Below are 27,231 nucleotides of genomic sequence, written 5' to 3' on the forward strand. Positions count from 1 at the left end.
CGTCGAAATTACGAAAAAAAATTGAATATGCTTAAATCAAAGCCACAGAAAAATGAGCACGTGAAGAAAAAACACAACAAAGTAGCGAGAGCTTTGAGCAGAAAAGGTCTGCTGAGAATCTAAGCTTTGGCTTGAAACAAGACCTGGGTAACACAGACAAGCACAGACCCAAATAAACCCTCGATTCCTAGAAACTTCAGTCGAAATTATGGAGAAATAGAACAGACAATGCAATTGGATGAAGATGTAAAGCAGTAAGCGTAAAAGTTGAGGATAGTGAAGCAGCAGAGCAAATTGAAGGCAGAAAATTTACCTTTTTAATGGATGGATGGAAGGAGGAAGGAGAAGGAGGAAGGAGGAAGCAAGCGTAGTGGAACAAACGAAAGAGCGGATCTTGCGGGCAATGGGGGATCGGATGGATGGCAACACACCTTCTTTTTTTATTATGTGGTCTCTTCGGCCGTTCTGATTATCTGCTTGCATCAATTACATTTTACCCCTAGATTTGTCATCGATTTAATTTCTCACAACATCTTTAAAACATTTCAATTTCATAAATTTACTTATCATTTTATTTCAATTTCATACATCCGTTAGAAAATATGTTAAGTAAACCGTTTAATGATGATGTGGCAAATATAGAATCCATATTTGTGCTTACATAGCTGATAAATTTATGTCACATGGCAAAATATAATTTTTTATGCATTTAAAATATAATAATATTTACCATATCAAAAAAAAAAAAAAACCCAGAAACTCAAAATCCTTGACCCACCTCCCTCTTCTCCACTCTCTTCACCTCCCCTCCCATCTCATCCCACCCAACCCCACCTCCCCCACAACACCATAAAACAATCGCAAACAATCAAAACCCAATAAAATGCAAATCTGACAAAAATAAAAAATAAAAAATAAAAAAGGCAATCAGAAGATTCAAAAACCTCTTGAGAGAGAGGGCCGAAGGAAGCGAGCTCTTTACGAACAAGATCTTCGATGGCGATGTGAGGAAAACAGAGCAGATTCGAGAGCCGGTTGGTGTATGTGCCTTTTTCGACTATCGGCGAGCCCAAAAAGACCCACTACACGCTGCGGTCCATGGGATCCTTGACAGCAAGATTGGGCGTGGACCCCAAGCTTGGGATCCTTGGTGGCAGATCGCCATTGCTGGACGGAGGGAGCAGCTAAGCGAGTGTAGGGGGAAGTCGCTGGAAATAGGTGGGTGGGGTGGGGTTGGGTGGGGTTGCGGGGGGGGGGGGGTTGAGGTGAAGGTGGGGGTGGGGTGGGGTTTTGGATGGGTGGGTGGTGTGAAAATTAACTTGACACACAAATTAAACCCTAATGTGGACAATTGTAGTTTATATGTAAGTAGGGATCGTTCTAGACCGGGGATTGACTAGGGATGCTAATCAACACAAATAAGACATAAAAACACTAAATTAGACTCAATAAACTCAAAACTGACTCAAAATAGCAACAAACAATAAAAAAGACTAAATTCTAGACCTAACAAGTGATTTTTACGAAAATACGACTTAACTTGACTCAAGAGACTAAAAGAAAATAGATTTTGACTCAAGTAACAAGACTTAATAAAGGGGGGATTGTTTTTGATGAATTTAAATTAAAATTTAAAATTTAAAACAAAAACTTTGCATAAAACACTTTATAAAAACGAATTTGGTGAATTGAAAAGGGTGAAAGGCTAGTTAGAAGGTCCTTCTCCACACATGACATATGCATACAAACCAATTTCCAGTTATTATTCCTTTAGACTATGAATGACAATGCCCCAAATTAACCATGAAAAGCACAAATTAACTTTCAGATTTTCCTTTAACTCATTGAATTGGATGAAATACGCATCGCAACCAAATTATCCTTATCAAGTTCCCTAACTATGAAAAGCATGATAGAAAAACATATCAAAGGTCATTAAGTTCTTTGAAAACCATAAGCATTGACAAGTCATTCGTAACTATGAAAAGCATGATACTCATGCCAAGAATTTACTTAACACAATCATGACTAGTGACTTCCACTACTTGTGAATATAAGTTCATAACGATTAGGTGAAACTCCCTATACTCCAGTATCAAATTCATGCATGCAAATTAAGTGTCGACCCTCAATCAACATACATAAACAAGTTTTGATAACTCAGATAAGCAAATCACATTCAAGACTCAAGAAACAATAACTGGACGTAATCAATTCATATAAAACATATAATCATGGCTTCGAATTCACCTCCAACTAAAAAGAAATTAGTTCCTTATGTTCATCATAATTGAAAACCAAATTAAAATAAACATCAAACTAAAACTAAGGATAGAAAAAACCCAGAAACACTCCACACTCCAAAGTAGGCTTGTGGCACCCTTTAGATGGCAGATTGCATGACACTCTTCTTCTCCTTCTTTCCTTGCTGCGGCACTAGAGAGATTTAGGTGTATGTGGTGTGAATTATGGTGTGAGATGGCTGAATGAATGAATGAGTGAATGGATGGGTGCGGCACAAACTTAAATATATATGTATGATGCACGGCAAACCCTCAGAATTAGGTCTAGGGTTTGGTAGAAATCAGGTGGGAAAAGGACTACGGTGCACCAAAATCTAAAGGGAAAAAGATTGCTCAATCCCCTAAGGAAAAAGATTGCAGGTTCTAGAGCTTCTAGAAGAGGGAAAGGCACCACATTTCTAGGACCATATATCTAGGTGTTCTAATGTGAAATTAAGTCCTTTTTGCAGTTGGAATTAAGGTGGAACAAGATTAGGATAGGATAAGGTTTGGATAAGATAAGGTTGTTTGGATAATGTTCCTCTTTCCTTATCTTCTTTGTCTTGAACTTGTTTCTCTAGATTTGTAGCATGTTCTTAGCCTTTTTTGACTTCAAATTCATCTAACCACCTTGCTCCATATGCACGCTATCCATTCCAGCCCAAAATTGCACTAAAATGCACCAAAATGCACTTTCTTGCCTCTTTTGCCATTTAAACCTACAAACACACGAAAATAGCTTAAATCACTATAATAAATAGAACCTAACTATGTAAATGCAAGAAAACAAGCTAACTAAGTCGCATAAATATGCTCCTATCAATTCCCCCACACTTAGCTTTTGCTAGTCCCTGAGCAAAACAAAGAAAACAAAACATAACTTAGACCTTCCAACAATTGCCTCAGGGATTTCCAATGCAACATGACATATTAAAAATCACTACTCCCACAGATTTTAGCTATCCCTACCCTCGGGCATATACTTAGTTGCAGTCACCACTCACTTGCTCGCATTTAATCAATTAAAACACATTTTGAATGTAGTAACTGAAGGAAGATTTGTGAAAAACAAGTTCATTTGAGCAACATCAACAACATGCAATTAACAATTAAAAGGCGGAATCATGTTTCTATGCACTCAAAAACAAAACTTAACCCATGAACTTCAAAGCCTAGTAGATAGGTGAACCAAGACTCAACTCAAAACAAAGTGAGTTGAGAAATCAATACCTTTGTAGATTCCTCTTTGCATAAGCAAAGGCTAATCACCCAAAGAGAGGGCCTTCATTCCTTGCATCTTAGGTCCATGGATTTGGATGGATGAAAAGGTTTCTCCAAGTTCCCAAAATTGAGAACCTTTAATGATTCATCACCAAGGCATAATGAAGAAGAAATGAGTGACCTTGGAGGAGTTTGATTGCTAGATGATCCCTCCAAGGTGGCCGAAATTTTTGAGAGAAATGAGAGCTTGTGTTCTCATCCTTTCCCCAAAAATAACCCTTAGTAAATTTTAGGCTATAAAGTCCTTTATATAGTCCCTTCAAATAAGTGACCTAAGGGACCAAAAGCCCTATTCTTTTACACATGGCCGGCCTATAGGTTTATTGGGCTTTCAAGCCCTTTGTTTTATTCAAGTTGTCATACAACTTGAGTTAATGGGCTTGACATTCAAATCCCATTGGGCCTTGCGGCCCAAAACTAACCCAAGGTCTTTAACGAACTTATTCGTTTGATTAATTAACATATTAATTAATCCTAGCCTTAGATAAATAATTAAACCATTTAATTATTCTTACTCATCTCCGTTGTTTCTTCAAACTCTACCTTACTCGGTGAACGATCCATTAGGTTCCTTTTAGCGAGGCAGTGGGCGATTAAAACTCTTTCTAATCGATTGTGAATTGAAACTTACTTTCAATTCTCCCGTTAATGATAATACACTTTTAGGGCTTCCACAAACCATGGTTGACGCCTAGCAGCATGTCATGGTTACCCAAGCTAATCAGAAGAGGTGGAGAACCTATTCAGTTTAGGATTACAAATGCAATACGGTCTTTCTCTAATACAATACTCTTGACCACATTATTTGGTTTGATAGTTTATTCATGTCTACTATCCAATGTGAATCTTGTACTTATATGATTACCTTGAATGTGATCTGGAACGCATTCCAACATCTCATTCATACTCTGGCCAGAGATTCTAAATCATATCATAGAGTATTCTCCCTCAAACAGTTTAAAGGTTAGAGATCCCTTGTTGCGCATTCATTTGCCTCCATGGCTAAGTGGCTTAACCCCAACGATGCCATGGACACCCTCATGATGGAGTGACTTTGACATAATCAAAGATTAAGGACCTAACCACAAGACAACTGTATGCCTCAGGTCAAAAGACTAATTTGCATTATCCCAACCATGAGTTCTCATGTGACATGAATATGAAAACTCTTCGTTGATCGTGTTCAGTGAACTCATTCTCTATTGAGCACCTACGTACTTGTCTTGATGTCACACACACCAATGACTCGAGACTAGTCACTCTCCCTGAGAGAAGACATAACACGTACTGATCTTAACGGACTGTTAATGCCCAATTGACAATCCTATGATCAGGAACGTTTAGGATGTGTCAACGAAAGAATGGTCTCATGAATCTAACTTCTTTAGATCGCATTCTTCCAATCACATATTCCTTGGACTTATCGTTTAAGCATATAACATTTATATGAGACGGCTCGAACAATAATGTTTGCCCTTAATATTAAACTAGATTAGTTTAACATGTGAAATGTCCATAAAGTATCATCATATGATTGGTTTTAGGGCACATTTCCAACAATCTCCCACTTGCACTAGAGCCAATCAGCTTAGTCATCAGTGATGATACCTCTTCTGTAGTCATTTCATAAATGGCTGAGTAGTAGGCCTAGACAATGGATATCTATATGTTATCCATAGAAGCAACCTTGAGAATAACGACGTCACCATTATACATGATTCTCAATCATGTGGTTCAGTCTCTCATTTGAGTTCGGACCTTGATGAGACCTTGATTCCCTGGCTTGAGCTATCGCCCCATTCGTGTCATACACTTTATGGTTGGAACCGAATGGAGAGTTCATAAATGAACTTTCCCATCCAAACAACAATGTTGTAAGCTTCTATATGGCAATATATTTTGCATACATGATGGAACACATTAAAGTCATTACTTTTAACGTTTCCACCCAAATATCTCTTTAGTCATAATAAAGAGATATCTCATTATCACTTCATTCATAATGAAGAGATATTCTATGATGGATTAGATTCATAATCTAATACATTTAGGCTTCCATTACGTTACTCTAATTCTTCCTCATTCTTGAGGAATTCATCCTTAGTATTTCTTAAATACCTAAGGATTCACTTGACAGTTGCCATGGTTCTGATCCTGGGCTTGCACTGATATCATCTTGTACCGTTCTAGGTACAACTTATATCAATGTTTTCATACAATATGAAATACATAAATCACCTTTCTGCGTATGCATAAAGGATTCTATTTACGCATTATTTCTTTGGGAGTCAAAGGGTATATTCCCTTTGAGAAGAACAACTTCCTAGTCTCACTAGAATTGTCATTCTAATTGAAGTTTATCATCATATGAGAAACTTCCTAGCATCTCTTGTCTATTTTAGGGATTGATATAATCCAATTATATCTTGAAATCTATCATTATAGATTTCCATCCCGTGTATATAGACTACGTCTCCCATATACATTCTATCATTATAGAATGTTTAAAGTCATAACTTTAACGATGAAGAATTCCTTTCATTAATATATATCATGTATATATATATTCAAATTTAGGAATATGATCAACTCCCACTAATCTTTTGTAAACCTAGTAAACAAAATATTCATTTACATCTTTATGAGAAATCAAACAATTGATCTTTTCTCATAAGACGCTTATAGCTCCCACTAGCTTGCTAAGATCCATGATGGATGGATCTCTACAACTAACCTGTCTTGTGTTTTATAGTTTTAGACATATATTAATGGTTTCGGAAACCCATATTATGTCCAAACCATTCAACTGAGACGGTTTATAAATCCTTCTGGACTACCTTGGAGCTTGTGGTATAGGAACTACGTTGTCTTAGAAGTATATATCATATATATAAGGGTAATTGATAATGTCCAACGAACTAAATCTTATTCATGTTCATTCTTCTCCTAATGGAGAAATTCATTATCTTACGATGCTACTTTCCTTGATATTTTTCAAGGAAATTAATCTAAAGTGTTACTTTTTCCTTGGATCAAATCTAAGGAGGTAAATACTTTAGACGTCTTACTCATCTACTTACATTTCTTGAATTCTTTGAAACCTTTTGCAAAGTATTCGGACTTGTGTTTATTCAAAATAAACTATAATCCAACCGAGAGTGATCTTCGGTGAATGTCATACAACATGAGTAGTATTATGTTGTGGACAAGTGCCACTAACATCTAAGTGAATTAACCTCAACAACTTTGTGATTCTTTCTTCTTTCCAAAAGAATAAAGATTCGAACATTTCGCCTCTATACAATTTTAACAAGAAGGTATTGGATCCGGATCTAACGATCCAAAGCATCCATCTATGACCAACTCGTAACTTATGTTTTAGAGGTATCACAACTCAGTTGGGATTAGTCACTACCTTGCAACCTTTTGGGTTTTAAGCATCATCGTATTCTAAACAGTTAAACTACCACATCATCTCTACTATAGAGACAACCAATTACAATAATCTAATTATTGATTAATAAAGAACAATGTTTTGTCAAACAAAACATTCATCCATCTCTACTATAGTGACGGATTTAAGTTCCTTAAAATTGGAATGTAAAGATAATCTTTAGTATTTTCCAATTTCTTTGGTAGTTCATATGAGGAAGTAAGTACAATCCGCTTTCGCAGAGATCTATATTTTATTCACTTTCCGAATGTGAAGTACTTTCTCTTCTCTCATTAATCTTCTACTTTTTATTAGCACACTTTTACAACAATTGTAAAACATAGTTACTAATACGGAATCATGCATTTAAGTAGAAGAACCAACTGTTTTGAACTATTTCAAGAACATATTACAACACCTTCGAAAGGTGTGTTCTTGACACTTGCAAGACATTTCTTGCAAATACCCCTTCCAATGTCCATCCTTTCATAAAGAAAGTTTGTCCCCTTGGAGTTATTTTGCCTTCTTCATTTGACTTCCCTTTTGACTACAATAGTCATGGTCCCTAAACTCCCACTATCTCTCTTGAAACTTATTTCAAATGTGTTATACACATCAAACGATTTGGAGAGCGTGCGGTTATTGTTCACTATATAGTTTACAATAAACTTAGTGAACCATTAGGATAGGGACACAAAGGTGAAGTCCTTGCCTAGTTTCCGTCTCGTTAAGTGGTTTAACACTTCAACACTCAATGATTCAAAATCATCATAAGTCCATATAAATGGACTATTTTTGTCAACCAACCATTATGTTCTAAACATAATAACAAACTTTCAAGAGTTGTTCAAGGCAACTCTCATTTCTTCATACAACAATTTGTAAGTGAAGAATCATGGCACATAAAGTGTCCATGCCCTTGTGCTTACTTCTCAAGTTCCTTGTTCGTGTAACAAAGAGACAAGCACTAAAGTTTGTGTTGATTAAGGGTTGTTCAAAGCAACTTTTATTTCTTCATACAACAATTTGTATTTGAAGAATTATGACATAAAAAGTGTTGTCCTTCTCATGTTAGACTTATCTAACATATTCTTCCAATGATACATTATCAATAGGAAGATTGTGAGGATGAGACTACTTAGTTACATCTACAAGCCATTAAAGACAATCTATGAGATTGTAGAACTAAGTCCGGAAATTAAAGCATTCGGCTTTTCTTTGTCAAGTTTTGGATAGCGTTTGCAAATATATTGGTAAACAAATACATAACGAATATAAATTGATTGATTTTAAGCCATTTGATTCGGGTCTTTAAATCAAATAGCACCACCCACTATTTTTGGCAAATTCCATATCCCTCATCAGAATTCGAGAGTTTTGTTGAACTCTTAGCAGGGTATGAGAGACTCACCATTACCAAGCCCACCTCAGAATTATATCATTTTGGTTAGCAAAAATAATGATGAGAGAATAACACTTTAGTCATTTACAACTCTTGTAATTACCCATCTAGTTTGGCCTCTAGAGAATGAATGCCTCAGAATTATATCATGTTGGCACCATTGCACTTAGTTAAGTTATTCCCACCATGCTTAGTTTATGTAGAGGTTTAAGCACAACCTCAGAATTATATCATGTTGGTCATACTCGTTCTCTACACTCACCTCATCATATGTTTATGGACTCCTCCTGGATGTAAGCACATACTTTGTACTTCCCCATTATAGGGTGAAGCCGGTGCATGAGTCACAAACGATTGGAGCCCACCACAGTGGAAGGCCTACGAAGAGATATTCAAAGCATCTCTCGCTTATCAACTTAATAATGGTTTGTTGAGGGTTTTAGGTCTCATCACATATAAACATACATTTTAATCCAATTAAAACATTTTGGTCCTATTACAACTATTGGTCCATTTGATTGATTTAGTTGTATATAATACTCCCACTAAGCTTTTAAAACGGTTTTTAAAGCAAGAGTATATGATACTACTAACATAAGATTTGCATTCATTGATGGACTATATAGTTGCCTTAGGGCCTTAGGATGACTATGAACCTTTGATTCGATTCAACACGAGCCGAGTGTTGAATCTCGGTCTAGGGATGGTGATTGATTTTAGTTACGCGTTTAATCACATTAAGGCGTGTTGTCTTATTGGGCGTTGGACCCAACTACTCCAATTTCATGCATATCGAATAAAACAAGAAATGAGTACTTCAAAGTAAATAAGAGCTTATGCTCTTTTACAACAATTGATCAAATCAAATTACTTTAAAGTAAAGAAGAGCTTATGCTCTTTTACAACAATTGATCATATCAAATTACAACCAAAATTTAATCTACACATTCCCATGGTTCAAACAAATTTGAAACGGCCTTTCACATAGCTCAATTATAGTAGGCTTAGGTTCATAATCACCCTTTCTTTAATTAATTAACGCTTTAACTAATTAAACTTGAATGCAACATTTTCATTTGGTTTTTGTATCCATAGAATTGATTTAAATGGAGCTAAATGAAATGAAAATCAAATTCTCATTTAAAGAGACAAAACAATTTTGTTCTCTACCTAATTTGGGCCAAAATGCTATGACCTCAACTTGTTTGGGCCATAGTGCAATTAACCTCAACTTTTGGGCTATTTTGCAAAAACTTAAACTTTTGGGGTCACTTTGTAAAAACACAAAAGTCCACTACTTCATGTAATTACAACTAGAACCCAAAAATTTCCACAAAAAATAAAACTTCATTAAAGGAGCAAAACAATTTGTCCTTTTAGTGATTTTGGACCTTTACGTAAAAACGTAAACTTTTGGGTCAAAATGCAAATACACAAAAGTATCAAAACTTTATATAATTGCATAAAAGCCCCACAAGGACCCTAATTGAGTAGGGTGGCCGGCCACTTGAAACAAAGTGTATAAAAATTTCAAAGTTTTTTGTAAGTGGGGTGTGTGTAATGGAATAAATCATTACACACCAACCCACTAAAATTTCTTTAATTTTTCAAAACAAATATCTAAGATATTTAAACATAAGAAATATTTCAAAACAAAAACTTTATGAAATAAATCAAAACTTTGAATCAAAACACCAAACCTTTTGTTCTTGGCAAGAACATATCAAGAACAATGAAGAACATCCATGAAAACCCATAAGAGCTCCATGAACATTCTTCACCCAAAAACATACCAAAACCACTCAAACTTAAGGGAAATAACATACAACCATACTAGGGTACATAGGGGTTCCAAAAGTCACTTTAAAACACTTTTAACAAGTCAAACAAGAACCCAAAAATCCACCCTTTGGATTTGGCCGAATTTCCCAAAAAACATGGCACCAAATTTTAGCTCCAAAATTCATGCTCATATGAACTACATCTACAACATTTGAGATGGCAAATTTTCTAACAAAATTTACATTCAAAGAAGCAAGAATAAAGCTTGTAACAATTACAACATTCAAATCACAAACTATGAACTACAAAACCCAAAAGGATTCACCAACTACTAGACTTAGGCTCTTGATACCACTTGAAGGAAGATTTGTGAAAAACAAGTTCATTTGAGCAACATCAACAACATGCAATTAACAATTAAAAGGCGGAATCATGTTTCTATGCACTCAAAAACAAAACTTAACCCATGAACTTCAAAGCCTAGTAGATAGGTGAACCAAGACTCAACTCAAGACAAAGTGAGTTGAGAAATCAATACCTTTGTAGATTCCTCTTTGCATAAGCAAAGGCTAATCACCCAAAGAGAGGGCCTTCATTCTTTGCATCTTAGATCCATGGATTTGGATGGATGAAAAGGTTTCTCCAAGTTCCCAAAATTGAGAACCTCTAATGATTCATCACCAAGGCATAATGAAGAAGAAATGAGTGACCTTGGAGGAGTTTGATTGCTAGATGATCCCTCCAAGGTGGCCGAAATTTTTGAGAGAAATGAGAGCTTGTGTTCTCATTCTTTCCCCAAAAATAACCCTTAGTAAATTTTAGGCTATAAAGTCCTTTATATAGTCTCTTCAAATAAGTGACCTAATGGACCAAAAGCCCTATTCTTTTACACATGGCCGGCCTATAGGTTTATTGGGCTTTCAAGCCCTTTGTTTTATTCAAGTTGTCATACAACTTGAGTTAATGGGCTTGACATTCAAATCCCATTGGGCCTTGCGGCCCAAAACTAACCCGAGGTCTTTAACGAACTTATTCGTTTGATTAATTAACATATTAATTAATCCTAGCCTTAGATAAATAATCAAACCATTTAATTATTCTTACTCATCTCCGTTGTTTCTTCAAACTCTACCTTACTCGGTGAACGATCCATTAGGTTCCTTTTAGCGAGGCAGTGGGCTATTAAAACTCTTTCTAATCGATTGTGAATTGAAACTTACTTTCAATTCTCCCGTTAATGATAATACACTTTTAGGGCTTCCACAAACCATGGTTGACGCCTAGCAGCATGTCATGGTTACCCAAGCTAATCAGAAGAGGTGGAGAACCTATTCAGTTTAGGATTACAAATGCAATACGGTCTTTCTCTAATACAATACTCTTGACCACATTGTTTGGTTTGATAGTTTATTCATGTCTACTATCCAATGTGAATCTTGTACTTATATGATTACCTTGAATGTGATCTGGAACGCATTCCAACATCTCATTCATACTCTGGCCAGAGATTCTAAATCATATCATAGAGTATTCTCCCTCAAACAGTTTGAAGGTTAGAGATCCCTTGTTGCGCATTCACTTGCCTCCATGGCTAAGTGGCTTAACCCCAACGATGCCATGGACACCCTCATGATGGAGTGACTTTGACATAATCAAAGATTAAGGACCTAACCACAAGACAACTGTGATGCCTCAGGTCAAAAGACTAATTTGCATTATCCCAACCATGAGTTCTCATGTGACATGAATATGAAAACTCTTCGTTGATCGTGTTCAGTGAACTCATTCTCTATTGAGCACCTACGTACTTGTCTTGATGTCACACACACCAATGACTCGAGACTAGTCACTCTCCCTGAGAGAAGACATAGCACGTACTGATCTTAACGGACTGTTAATGCCCAATTGACAATCCTATGATCAGGAACGTTTAGGATGTGTCAACGAAAGAATGGTCTCATGAATCTAACTTCTTTAGATCGCATTCTTCCAATCACATATTCCTTGGACTTATCGTTTAAGCATATAACATTTATATGAGACGGCTCAAACAATAATGTTTGCCCTTAATATTAAACTAGATTAGTTTAACATGTGAAATGTCCATAAAGTATCATCATATGATTGGTTTTAGGGCACATTTCCAACAGTAACATGCCTTAGAGAATCCCTCAATTCCTCACCGGATATACTCTTTATTTTCACACAGATTTTCTGACTACACTCCCTACTCTAGGTATATGTGAGAAGATTGATGTAAACATGTAGACTAACACTCACATATGTTAAGAATGCACTTTCTGGAATTATTAACATGTATATGATCTCATAAATGGAATGCCACTACTTAGACACAAGAACCAGGGATACCATATGCTCTGAGAGTGAAGATGATTAATAAAACCAATTGCCAACTACTAATTGCATTTTCAAATTTGAACACCACTTTTTTTTTTTCAACGTGTTTAAATTATAACCGCTCAGTTTTGGAGGATAATTGTCTCTCTTTTTTTCGCAAATAGTAGGATAATTAGCCAACTGTTAATCTTCAAATATTGTCCAATATTTTGGATTGAATTGTAGAGATAAAATTAAGAAATTGAAGAAATGTGGCATACCTGTAAAGAAGGTGGATGGATTAAGGTGCAAAACAGGCAATCATCCTCCTTTAGGTTTTCCTTCTGCAAATTTGTCAAAGCCTCCTCAAGCCAAAAACAGAATGCCAGTATCAATTACAAAGAAAACAAATTTCAGACCTCGTTACTTGTTTGTTCCACGATTAGTAAATTCCAGAGACTGATTTGTAGAAGAACTTCAATTTAATAATTCTATGAAAATGCATCAGAAGATTAATATTACGGAATAAGGAGCACTGTGATAGAGAGCAAAATACAAAAGTTTAATAATTGAGAACTATAGTGGAGGAATTAAACTCAATTAACCAAAAGAAAAAAAAAATAGTATCACCTACTTTATCGAATGACCAGTTCTTGTTGGTTTTTCACCAATTTCATCTTCTCCTCCGGGCTCCAGCAAAACAATTTCAATTTGTTCTTTTTAGGTTCTTTTATTTTGTGCTTTATTTACATCTCCTTCCGCAAAACTACTTCCTCTCGCACGTTTGAATTTATTTTCATGCACGTTCGCGTTTATTTCTACAAAACTACTCCCTTCACACGCTTCAAGTGTTCAACTGTTGAATAGCAGTTCTAATTCTAAACATATTAGGGTTTTTTTTTCTTTTTTTTTATTCCGTTAGTTTTATGATAACGTGAGTCTGTAAACTGAAAGCAGTTTGAAAACTGCAGTCTCTCCCACGTTTCTTTCTTCAATTTTTTTTCAAAATTTTCTAAAGCATTTTTCTTCCTATACAATACGAAGGTAGTTACTAGATTATATCGGTTTTGTTTTCTTCATAAATAGTAAGTAGTTACTAGATAATATTTTAGTTTGAGTATTTAAATATTCAAAATTTAAAAACTGAATAAATGACAAAAAATTAAAGAATTTAAATATTTTTATCTGAAGGGGCAAAATTGATATAAATATGTAATTGGATAACTGGACTCAGTTCCAAAAACTACCTATGCTTTTGGACCTAGATCTAAAAGCCCCATTTTTTTTTTTTCATTCCATCAAATTTTACAATAATGTGAGAGTACTACAATCTCTCTCCCACGTTTCTTTCCTCAATTTCCCAACATTTTTTTATTTTCGTTTTTTTCTTCCTTTTTTTTAACGGCATCTGTCTCTTTATGTTTTGTTACCAATTTGTCCTTGTATTTTGAATTTTTTGGGTTTTGATTGTGAAGGAAACAAATGAGCATTTTGGAAAGCTTCACCAAACTAAGGCTCTCACTTTATATATACATAGATAGATATATAAATATACAAATACCAATGTATTATCACCTACAACACAAGTTGAGAACCAAAATAGTAATTACATAATTAACAGAATGTATAAAATCATTGATGATTTGACAATGATTAAATAATCAAATGTAGATTTCAATCGATAATCCAACATGATGGTTTATACTTTGTTAAGTTTAGCGAGCACGAAGGCAGTAGCAGACGTGATGGCTGGAATGAAGAAAGTATTAGGAATTGCACGAGGCATGATTCGTTGCTTGATGAGGAAAGCGGTGAGTGGAACACCAAACATGTATATGAGTGTGTCTTTGGCTCCAACACCGGTAAATCCTGTACCCATAATTATTTCTTGTAAAATCTTTTGAAACTCTTCCCTTTTCAGAGAGCTTCCCTTGCCTTTGTGGTGTTGCTGCAGCATTTTTTTATTTTAGTACAACGATATATTTTTACAAGAGAAGGACTTTGGCTAAACAACACAATGACCAACCTAATTTGGTATTGAATTCGCCATCCACTATATTCAAACCTAAGACATCTCACTTACAAGTAAAGATAAATACTACCAAACCATAGTACTGAGTGGATGCAACATATTTTAAAATGAATATTATTTTATCATATCATCGTATATATATGCTTGTGACGTAATGTCTAGCATATCAAACTAATAATTTATATAAAGTTTACGGTCGGCGACCTAATAGTCATTTACACCATATAATCAGATTATACTGGTATATTATTTCACTTATTATAATGGAAGTGAACAATATAAAATGTCCAACCACTTTTAGGATTCATATTAATAAAAATAGATGAATTCACGTGTTATCATAATGTATTTCGGGTATATTGAAAAATTGCTTCATATTTGGATCATACTTTCTTACAAAACTAACGGTGTACTTAAACTCCAACATTTTGTGTGTGTGCGTGTGTAAAATATGACAAGCCCAATATTTATGGTACGTACGGTAGCAAAAATTAAGAACTTCAACAAGAATTGATGCTTACTTCGTATGCTTTCTTGAGTTTGCTTTCCTCTGGGACGCAAAATTGGGTACTACCGAGCTGTTTGTTGATTTTTCTGGCAAAAATAATTATGGAATTAAAGATTAAATACACCAATTATTAGTATCCTCTGTATAGTCGAGATATATACTCAATGGCAAGCATAAGAATGCAACATATTTTCTCTCATGTGCATGGGGTTGTGTTTGCATGGGTTGTGCATGACACGGTTCAATCTAATGACACTATAACGACACTCTAGCAACAATAGTCTATGCAACAATCCAATGACACCATAACGACACCGTTATTGGTTGTGCATAATCCAATCTTATTGTTGTTGTTGCAGTGTCATTATAGGTGTCAGATTGTTGTTATGGCGTTAAATTGTTGTTGTTGTTGCAGTGTCGTTATGGCGTCAGTAGACCAAACCGGATCATGCGCGCCTGATGGCGCACAAAATCCATGCCCAGGAGAGAAAATCTGATGCATGCAGATAGTCTTCCAATATAAAAAATTAATGCGTAGAAGCTAAATGCAGAGATTCTGGATCATGCATGCATGGGCTAAAATGACAGCGAGTAATTGATTATAGGATGTATATATATACTCGACAGCTTCGCATACGGCTCTGTAGAATTCAGTTGCGGTTGGTTCCCCGGTGCCACTGCCAGCTGCAAAATGAGTGTCATAGAACTTCTCGATTATGGGACTAATTTCTTTAATCTTATTTTCCTCCGTTCCTGCACAATAAAAATGTAGTTAAGGGGCTGTTAATCTGCAAAATATACATAAACTTAATAATTTGTGTTCCTGATGCTTCTATCAAATATAGTCAAAAGCGTTTTTTAGCGTTAGAAAACCATATTATAACTAGCTTGATACATAGAAGCAATCCTAAACACAAAGAGAGAGAGAGAGAGAGAGAGAGAGAGAGAGAGAGTACTAGGAGCCAATGTCTTGAGGGTTTGGCCCATTTTTTTATGTTTTGCAATGTTTTGTGCTGCCGATTAATACAGAGAGAGGAGCTATAAGCTTTGTATGTGTGTGTTTTAACATGCAAGAAGCGCATAAAGCATCAATGTGACTTGACTTGTGGGGTGGAAATAGCATATATGCATATTATGTTATGCACTCTTGCATTGCATGTAACACCATTGTTCAAGGCCTTAAGCAACGCATATTCCAAATTTCCAACTGCATAGTTTGGGCCTCTGACATATGGCTCATCCTCAATTTTTTTTTTTTTTTAGTGCGATCAATATTTTACAATAAGAGAATAAGAAGAATTTGAACTCACGACGTAATTAGTTTAATAACAAGACCTTAATTGCTAAGCAATCTACAACGTGCTTGTGTACTTCTGAAATATTGTCATGTGGTGCAATCAATCAACTTTCATAACTACGGGTGATTGATCAGAAAATGGATCATGTAAATTAATTAATGGATAATGTTAGGAAGGCTAAAAATTTTAAACTAAATTTGCAAATCAAATGATTTGGTTATTGATAATTGGATTATTACTGAAGTGTTGATTAACATGCTTATTTCCTATTAGTGACACATACTATTCTAAAAATCCCCGTTTAGCGCTGCCTAGGCCCCGCCTTGGTGACACATCATTTGGTTTGCAATTTTGGTTTAAAATTTTGGTCTCCCTAGCGTTACCCTTAATTAATTAATTCCTTCATCAACAATACTAAACTATTGTTCATATGTAAAATATGAATCTTTCCTTCCACAATAATTTATTTGAGCGAGCTCTCCTCTTGCACTTAAGTTTGAATTTTTTTTCCCCTAAATTAGATTAATTTAAAGTAAACTATTGTTCATATGAAAAATAACTATGCTATACATCCTAATTTTTTTTTTTTCCCATTTCTTTGGATTCTCTATACAATATCCAACTCACCATCAAATAAATTTGAAACTAAGACCTCTTACTCACAAGTATAAAGGAATATCATTTAATCGTAATACTAAGTGACATTCACCACAAAAGTTAGACAAAAAAAAAAAAATTGAGAGAAAAAGTTGGGTATAAGCCTTTTCCTATAAACTTCAAAATCCTTTTCTAGGTTGCCAAAAAGTTTAGAGGAATTTAGAAAAATAATGTCATAATCTTATGAGTAATATGCACACTTGCCACTCAAATTGGTCTCTGCAAGATTATTGTGGCTTTCCTAGTCCTTCAAAAAGTTCTAAAAATTGGGGAAGCTTTCTCGCTCTGCTGCTGGTCGTGGGTCCCCAAATCAGCTAACAAGGTCGCGGATTGGTTAGCATCCTTCAAAATTTGGGAATAAGTGTTTTTACGTGGATCGATAAACTTCCATCTTCGATGGTCCACATTCTGAACAAGAATGGCTTACCATGTCCCCCTTGAGTTGGTTTTGGCCGGGTGTTGGGAAGAGACGCTGCTAGTTGGTTGGTAGTGTCGTCTTACTTTTATCTTCCCAGCACTCTATTTTAGTTGTTGTTTTGTTTTGTACTATTGTGTTGGTAGGCTTCCCCTTGTACTCTGTTGTAGTAATGCTACTTCTAATTAATAAAAAAAAGAGAGTATGCTTTAATAAATTTAAATTTAAAAAAAAATTGCTAAAGCATCCAAAATAACACATGACACATCATCGTTACATTTTTGGATTTTTTTTTTCCATGTGCTTCTGCTTTTGAATCTGGCAGCATATTTAATAAGGAAAACTAAAAAAAAGAGTTTGAAAACTTTGAGTTTTAACGAAATGATAAAATAAAGGGTAAAGTGAATATTACCAAGATTGACTTTTTAATATAAAAATATTTTTTTTTGTTAAAATGAACAATATCAGAAATTTTTCGTTAAAAATCTCTATTTAATATTCTCGAATATTAAAACTGCCATCGATCTGAAGCTGCCTATAAAAACTCGACCACACAAATCCCACAAATATGACCAAATCACCGACTTAACCTCCAAAACTTTTACAATGCACTGGGGTATAAGATATCCCAAGCATTTTAGTTGTTAAATTTTAATTTGTCTATTTGATTGAAAATATAACCGCTAAAAAATCTTAAACATTTGATACTCCAGATTTCCTCAACCTCACAGGGGAAGGAGAATATCTTAGTTGGATATTCCGACGCTCTGTGAGAAAATAAAAATGTTATTCTTACCATTTATTTGTAGAAGTAGGATTTTCTTCCCTCCTATTCCACTTATCTCCTCTCATAATTTCCATTTTGTTTCCCTCTCTCCCTCTCTCTCTATATGTAATATCCCACATCGCCCAGGGGACTGATCCTTAAATGTATATTCCCATCCTACCTAGCACGAGGCCTTTTGGGAGCTCACTGGCTTCGGGTTCCGTAGGAACTCCGAAGTTAAGCGAGAAGAGGGCTAGAACACTCCCAGGATGGGTGACCCATCGGGAAGTTGCTCGTGTGAGTTCCCAAAAACAAAACCGTGAGGGAATGGTAAGCCCAAAGCGGACAATATCGTGCTACGGTGGTGGAGCGGGCCCGGGAAGTGGTGCGCCCCGGGCCGGGATGTGACAATTTGGTATCAAAGCCTATCCCTGGCCGGAAATGTGCCGACGAGGACGTCGGGCCCCTAAGGGGGGTGGATTGTAATATCCCACATCGCCCAGGGGACTGATCCTTAAATGTATATTCCCATCCTACCTAGCACGAGGCCTTTTGGGAGCTCACTGGCTTCGGGTTCCGTAGGAACTCCGAAGTTAAGCGAGAAGAGGGCTAGAGCACTCCCAGGATGGGTGACCCATCGGGAAGTTGCTCGTGTGAGTTCCCAAAAACAAAACCGTGAGGGAATGGTAAGCCCAAAGCGGACAATATCGTGCTACGGTGGTGGAGCGGGCCCGGGAAGTGGTGCGCCCCGGGCCGGGATGTGACACTATATATATATATATATATATATAAATTAATATAAAATGCTGACATAACTTAATCGCAATCATACAAATAAGAGGGGAGTGAAGGGGAGAAAAAAGAGAGAGGAGAGAATCCTACTCCATGTTTGTACCACTATTTAGATCATCTCTCTTATAGAAATGTGACGCACATATGTTAATAGACTCTACTTCTATTAGAAACTAGCCTCTCCGCATGCGAGAGAGCTTTTTTATAATCATGGATGCTACGCATCCCTAAAAGTTTGTTACTTTAGTTGATAATTTTTACTCACAAGCGCCACACACCTCTAAATTTTATTTTATTTTTATTTGTAATTCTTGATAATAAACTGTAATACATACTAAATTTTTTTTTTTTATATATATAAATTTATTTTCAAAAGAAGATAATGTAATATAAGATTCACTCTTTTCCTAGAAATACATTGAAGAGATACATAAATTTAAACATAATTTTCAATGGACTCATGATTTTGCATCTTCATACAAACTACAAAGCCTTTTTTTTCCTCATAAAAGATAATAAAATTTTCTGTATTGGCTTTCTCTTCTCCACGAACCAATGAAGTGAAACATTGTTCTTATCTATTTTGAAATTTATTGATCTGCAATTGCAATATATGAAAAACCAATTTATCAAAATCATGTTATTGCATTTCTTAACAGAAAAACCAACACAAAGTAAAGGGATTCCAAGGGGAAAAAGAATGTATCAACCAAGCTAAGTTGGAACATGTCGTTACATCCATCATCTAACTCATTGATCAGAAAGCATGCATCAGTACTCTCACATCCCAAACCCAAGTAAATAAGCCAAAGAAAGCAAACCTAATACTCTCACATAAAAATTGAAATTAGAAGACAAACAAAAATGAAAAAATAAGAGACCTTGGGACTAAACTCCACACACACCTTGTGCAACTGTTACAGATAAAGGACTGTTGGAAATGTTCCCTAAAACCAATCATATGATGATACTTTACGGACATTTCAAACTAATGTAGTTTAAATGTAAAGGGCAAAGATTATTGTTTGAGCCGTCTCATATAAATGTTATATGCTTAAACGATGAGTCCAAGGAATATGTGATTGGAAGAATGCGATCTAAAGAAGTTAGATTCATGAGACCATTCTTTCGTTGACACATCCTAAACGTTCCTGATCATAGGATTGTCAATTGGGCATTGACAGTCCGTTAATATCAGTACGTGCTATGTCTTCTCTCAGGAAGAGTGACTAGTCTCGAGTCATTGGTGTGTGTGACATCAAGACAAGTACGTAAGTGCTCAATAGAGAATGAGTTCACTGAACACGATCAACGAAGAGTTCTCATATTCATGTCACATGAGAACTCATGGTTGGGATAATGCAAATTAGTCTTTTGACCTGAGGCATCACAGTTGTCTTGTGGTTAGGTCCTTAATCTTTGATTATGTCAAAGTCACTCCATCAGGAGGGTGTCCACGGCATTGTTGGGGTTAAGCCACTTAGCCATGGAGGCAAGTGAATGCGCAACAAGAGATCTCTAACCTTCAAACTGTTTGAGGGATAATACTCTATGATATGATTAAGAATCTTTGGCCAAAGTATGAATGAGATTTAGGAATGTGTTCCAAATCACATTCAAGGTAATCATATAAGCACAAGACTCACATTGGATAGTAGACATGAATAAACTATCAAACCAAACAATGTGGTCAAGAGTATTGTATTAGAGAAAGACCGTGTTGCATTTGTAATCCTAAAACTGAATAGGTTCTCCACCTCTTCTGATTAGCTTGGGTAACCATGACATGCTGCTAGGCGTCAACCATGGTTTGTGGAAGCCCTAAAATTGTATTATCACTAACGGGAGAATTGAAAGTAAGTTTCAATTCACAATCGATTTGAAAGAGTTTGAATCGCCCACTGCCTCGCTAAAAGGAACCTAATGGATCGTACACCGTGTAAGGTAGAGATTGAAGATTCAATGGAGATGAGTAAGAATAATTAAATGGTTTAATTATTTATGGCAAGGATTAATTAATATGATTATTAATCAAACGAATAAGTTTGTTGAAGACCTCGGGATAGTTTTGGACCTTAAGGCCCAATGGGCTTCGAACGTCAAGTCCATTGACTTAAGTTGTATGACAACTTAATGAATAATGATTCACAAAGGCCCAAATAGCCCAATGAATACCCTAAGGCCGGCCATTTAGAGAAAGAGTGGGTTTTGGACTTATTTACAAGTTTGTCACTCAAATGAATTAAGGTATAAGTGTGACTTAATAGCCAAAATTCATTAAGGGTTGTTTATGGGGAAATTGGAGAAACAAAAACTCTCATTTCTCTCTAAAAATGGCCGGCCACCCTTGAGGAAAACATCTAGCAATCTTACTTCCTCAAGGTCACTCATTTCTTCTCCAATCTTACCTTGGTGTGGAGACTTAAAGGTTCTCAATTTTGGGAACTTGGAGAAACCTTTTCATCCATCCAAATCCATGGATCTAAGATGCAAGGAATGAAGGCCCTCTCTTTGGGTGATTAGCCTTTGCTTATGCAAAGAGGAATCTACAAAGGTATTGATTTCTCAACTCACTTTGTTTTGAGTTGAGTCTTGGTTCACCTATCTACTAGGCTTTGAAGTTCATGGGTTAAGTTTTGTTTTTGAGTGCATATAAACATGATTCCGCCTTTTAATTGTTAATTGCATGTTGTTGATGTTGCTCAAATGAACTTGTTTTTTTCATAAATCTTCCTTCAAGTGGTATCAAGAGCCTAAGTCTAGTAGTTGGTGAATCCTTTTGGGTTTTGTAGTTTATAGTTTGTGATTTGAATGTTGTAATTGTTACAAGCTTTATTCTTGCTTCTTTGAATGTAAATTTTGTTAGAAAATTTGTCATCTCAAATGTTGTAGATGTAGTTCATATGAGCATGAATTTTGGAGCTAAAATTTGGTGCCATGTTTTTGGGGAAATTCGGCCAAATCCAAAGGGTGGATTTTTGGGTTCTTGTTTGACTTGTTAAAAGTGTTTTAAAGTGACTTTTGGAACCCCTATGTACCCTAGTATGGTTTTATGTTATTTCCCTTAAGTTTGAGTGGTTTTGGTATGTTTTTGGGTGAAGAATGTTCATGGAGCTCTTATGGGTTTTCATGGATGTTATTCATTGTTCTTGATATGTTCTTGCCAAGAACAAAAGGTTTGGTGTTTTGATTCAAAGTTTTGATTTATTTCATAAAGTTTTTGTTTTGAAATATTTCTTATGTTTAAATATCTTAGATATTTGTTTTGAAAAATTAAAGAAATTTTAGTGGGTAGGTGTGTAATGATTTATTCCATTTCACACACCCCACTTACAAAACTTGGAAAATTTTTTATACACTTTGCTTCAATGGCCGGCCACCCTACTCAATTAGGGTCCTTGTGGGGCTTTTATGCAATTACATAAAGTTTTGATACTTTTGTGTATTTGTACTTTGACCCAAAAGTTTACGTTTTTACGTAAAGGTCCAAAATCACTAAAAGGACAAATTGTTTTGCTCCTTTAATGAAGTTTTAGCTTTTGTGGAAATTTTTGGGTTCTAGTTGTAATTACATGAAGTAGTGGACTTTTGTGTTTTTACAAAGTGACCCCAAAAGTTTAAGTTTTTGCAAAATAGCCCAAAAGTTGAGGTTAATTGCACTATGGCCCAAACAAGTTGAGGTCATAGCATTTTGGCCCAAATTAGGTAGAGAACAAAATTGTTTTGTCTCTTTAAATGAGAATTGGATTTTCATTTCATTTAGCTCCATCTAAATCAATTCTATGGATACAAAAACCAAATGAAAATGTTGCATTCAAGTTTAATTAGTTAAAGCGTTAATTAATTAAAAAAAGGGTGATTATGAACCTTAGCCTACGATAATTGAGCTATGTGAATGGCCATTTCAAATTTGTTTGAACCATGGGAATGTGTAGATTAAATTTTGGTTGTAATTTGATATGATCAATTGTTGTAAAAGAGCATAAGCTCTTCTTTACTTTAAAGTAATTTGATTTGATCAATTGTTGTAAAAGAGCATAAGCTCTTATTTACTTTGAAGTACTCCTTTCTTGTTTTATTCGATATGCATGAAATTGGAGTAGTTGGGTCCAACGCCCAATAAGACAACACGCCTTAATGTGATTAAACGCGTAACTAAAATCAATCACCATCCCTAGACCGAGATTCAACACTAGGCTCGTGTTGAATCGAATCAAAGGTTCATAGTCATCCTAAGGCCCTAAGGCAACTATATAGTCCATCAATGAATGCAAATCTTATGTTAGTAGTACCATATAGTCTTGCTTTAAAAACCGTTTTAAAAGTATAGTGGGAGTATTATATACTACTAAATCAATCATATGGACCAATAGTTGTAATAGGACCAAAATGTTTTAATTGGATTAAAATGTATGTTTATATGTGATGAGACCTAAAAATCCTCAACTAAAACCATTATTAAGTTGATAAGCGAGAGATGCTTTGAATATCTCTTCGTGGCCTTCCACCGTGGTGGGCTCCAATCGTTTGTGACTTGTACACCGGCTTCACCCTATCATGGGAGAGTACAAAGTGCATGCTTACACTCAGGAGGAGTCTATACGCATATGATGAGGTGAGTGTAGGCAACGAGGATGGCCAATATCATATCATTGTGAGGCTATTCTTGAACCCCTTCATGAACTAAGCATGGTGGGAATAACTTAACTAAGTGCAATGGCGCCGATATCATATCATTGTGAGGCCACATTCTCTAGAGGCCAAATAAGATGGGTACTTGCAAGAGATGCAAATGAGTAAGCGTACTCTCATTATTATTAATGCTAGCCGATATCGTATCATCGTGAGGTGGGCTTGGTAATAGTGAGCCTCCCATACCCTACTAAGAGTTTCCTCCAAAACTCTCGAATTCCGATGAGGGATATGGAATTTGTCAAAAATAGTGGGTGGTGCTATTTGATTTAAAGACCCGAATCAAATGGCTTAAAATCAATCAATTTATATTCGTTATGTATTTGTTTACCAATATATTTGCAAACGCTATCCAAAACTTGACAAAGAAAAGCCGAATGCTTTAATTTCCGGACTTAGTTCTACAATCCCATAGATTGTCTTTAATGGCTTGTAGATGTAACTAAGTAGTCTCATCCTCACAATCTTCCTATTGATAATGTATCATTGGAAGAATATGTTAGATAAGTCTAACATGAGAAGGACAACACTTTTTAATGTCATAATTCTTCAAATACAAATTGTTGTATGAAGAAATAAGAGTTGCTTTGAACAACCCTTAATCAACACAAACTTTAGTGCTTGTTTCTTTGTTACATAAACAAGGAACTTGAGAAGTAAGCACAAGGGCATGGACACTTTATGTGCCATGATTCTTTACTTACAAATTGTTGTATGAAGAAATGAGAGTTGCCTTGAACAACTCTTGAAAGTTTGTTATTATGTTTAGAACATAATGGTTGGTTGACAAAAATAGTCCATTTATATGGACTTATGATGATTTTGAATCATTGAGTGTTGAAGTGTTAAACCACTTAACGAGACGGAAACTAGGCAAGGACTTCACCTTTGTGTCCCTATCCTAATGGTTCACTAAGTTTATTGTAAACTATATAGTGAACAATAACCGCACGCTCTCCAAATCGTTTGATGTGTATAACACATTTGAAATAAGTTTCAAGAGAGATAGTGGGAGTTTAGGGACCATGACTATTGTAGTCAAAAGGGAAGTCAAATGAAGAAGGCAAAATAACTCCAAGGGAACAAACTTTCTTTATGAAAGGATGGACATTGGAAGGGGTATTTGCAAGAAATGTCTTGCAAGTGTCAAGAACACACCTTTTGAAGGTGTTGTAAAATGTTCTTGAAATGTTCATAACAGTTGGTTCTTCTACTTGAATGCATGATTCTGTATTAGTAACTATGTTTATAATTGTTGTAAAAGTGTGCTAATAAGAAGTAGAAGATTAATGAGAGAAGAGAAAGTACTTCACATTCCAAAACGTGAATCGAATATAGATCTCTGCGAAAGCGGATTGTACTTACTTCCTCATATGAACTACCAAAGAAATTGGAAAAACCAAAGATTGTCTTTACGTCCCAATTTTAAAGGAACATAATTCCGTCACAGTTGTAGAGATGGATGAATGTTTTGTTTGACAAAACATTGTTCTTTATTAATGAATGATTAGATTATGGTAATCTAATTAATTGTCTCTGTAGTAGAGATGATGTGGTAGTGTTAACTGTTTAAGAATATAACGATGCTTAAAACCCAAAAGGTTGCAAGGTAGTGACTAATCCCAACTAAGTTGTGATACCTCTAAAACATAAGTTACGAGTTGGTCATAGATGGATGCTTTGGATCGTTAGATCCGGATCCAATACCTTCTTGTTAAAATTGTATAGAGGCGAAATGTTCGAATCTTTATTCTTTTGGAAAGAAGAAAGAATCACAAAGTTGTTGAGGTTAATTCACTTAGATGTTAGTGGCACTTGTCCACAACATAATACTACTCATGTTGTATGACATTCACCGAAGATCACTCTCGGTTGGACTATAGTTTATTTTGAATAAACACAAATCCGAATACTTTGCAAAAGGTTTCAAAGAATTCAAGAAATGTAAGTAGATGAGTAAGACGTCTAAAGTATTTACCTCCTTAGATTTGATCCAAGGAAAAAGTAACACTTTAGATTAATTTCCTTGAAAAAAATATATTAAGGAAAGTAGCATCGTAAGATAATGAATTTCTCCATTAGGAGAAGAATGAACATAAATAAGATTGTGTTCGTTGGACATTATCAATTACCCATATATATATGATATATACTTCTAAGACATGTTAGTTGTAGAGATCCATCCATCATGGATCTTAGCAAGCTAGTGGGAGCTATAAGCGTCTTATGAGAAAAGATCAATTGTTTGATTTCTCATAAAGATGTAAATGAATCTTTTCTTTACTAGGTTTACAAAAGATTAGTGGGAGTTGATCATATTCCTAAAATTGAATATATATACATGATATATATTAATTTTGAAAATGAAAGGAATTCTTCATCGTTAAAGTTATGACTTTAAACATTCTATAATGATAGAATGTATATGGGAGACATAGTCTATATACATGGGATGGAAATCTATAATGATAGATTTCAAGATATAATTGGATTATATCAATCCCTAAAATAGACAAGAGATGCTAGGAAGTTTCTCATATGATGATAAACTTCAATTAGAATGACAATTCTAGTGAGACTAGGAAGTTGTTCTTCTCAAAGGGAATGTACCCTTTGACTCCCAAAGAAATATTGCGTAAATAGAATCCTTTATGCATACGCAGAAAGGTGATTTATGTATTTCATATTGTATGAAAACATTGATATAAGTTGTACCTAGAGCGGTACAAGATGATATCAGTGCAAGCCCAGGATCAGAACCATGGCAACTGTCAAGTGAATCCTTAGGTATTTAAGAAATACTAAGGATGGATTCCTCAAGAATGAGGAAGAATTAGAGTAACGTAATGGAAGCGTAAATGTATTAGATTATGAATCTAATCCATCATAGAATATCTCTTCATTATGAATGAAGTGATAATGAGATATCTCTTTATTATGACTAAAGAGATATTTGGGTGGAAACGTTAAAAGTAAATGACTTTAATGTGTTCCATCATGTATGCAAAATATATTGCCATATAGAAGCTTACAACATTGTTGTTTGGATGGGAAAGTTCAGTCATGAACTCTCCATTCGGTTCCAACCAGAAAGTGTATGACACTAATGGGGCCATAGCTCAAGCCAGGGAATCAAGGTCTCATCAAGGTCCGAACTCAAATGAGAGACTGAACCACATGATTGAGAATCATGTATAATGGTGACGTCGTTATTCTCAAGGTTGCTTCTATGGATAACATATAGATATCCATTGTTTAGGCCTACTACTCAGCCATTTATGAAATGAATTACAGAAGAGGTATCATCAATGATGACTAAGCTGATTGGCTCTAGTGCAAGTGGGAGATTGTTGGAAATGTGCCCTAAAACCAATCATATGATGATACTTTACGGACATTTCAAACTAATGTAGTTTAAATGTAAAGGGCAAAGATTATTGTTTGAGCCGTCTCATATAAATGTTATATGCTTAAACGATGAGTCCAAGGAATATGTGATTGGAAGAATGCGATCTAAAGAAGTTAGATTCATGAGACCATTCTTTCGTTGACAC

The 27,231-nt window shown here is 35.3% G+C and overlaps 1 protein-coding gene across 1 annotated transcript; it reads right to left on the minus strand.

Moving 5' to 3' along the window:
- Window positions 1-14,063: 14,063 nt before the first annotated feature.
- Window positions 14,064-16,143, minus strand: LOC103939894. Its single transcript, XM_009350000.2, has 4 exons — window positions 16,014-16,143; window positions 15,678-15,810; window positions 15,071-15,143; window positions 14,064-14,465 (listed from the first exon to the last, which is right to left on the minus strand). The coding sequence occupies exons 1-4, from the start codon at window positions 16,042-16,044 to the stop codon at window positions 14,217-14,219; spliced, it is 486 nt and encodes a 161-aa protein (XP_009348275.2). The 5' UTR covers window positions 16,045-16,143; the 3' UTR covers window positions 14,064-14,216.
- Window positions 16,144-27,231: the final 11,088 nt, after the last annotated feature.

This window comes from the organism of the source record quoted next, unplaced genomic scaffold (genome assembly GCF_019419815.1).
Source record: "Pyrus x bretschneideri cultivar Hongxiangsu unplaced genomic scaffold, Pyrus_bretschneideri_v1 Contig9, whole genome shotgun sequence".
NCBI lineage: Eukaryota > Viridiplantae > Streptophyta > Magnoliopsida > Rosales > Rosaceae > Pyrus > Pyrus x bretschneideri.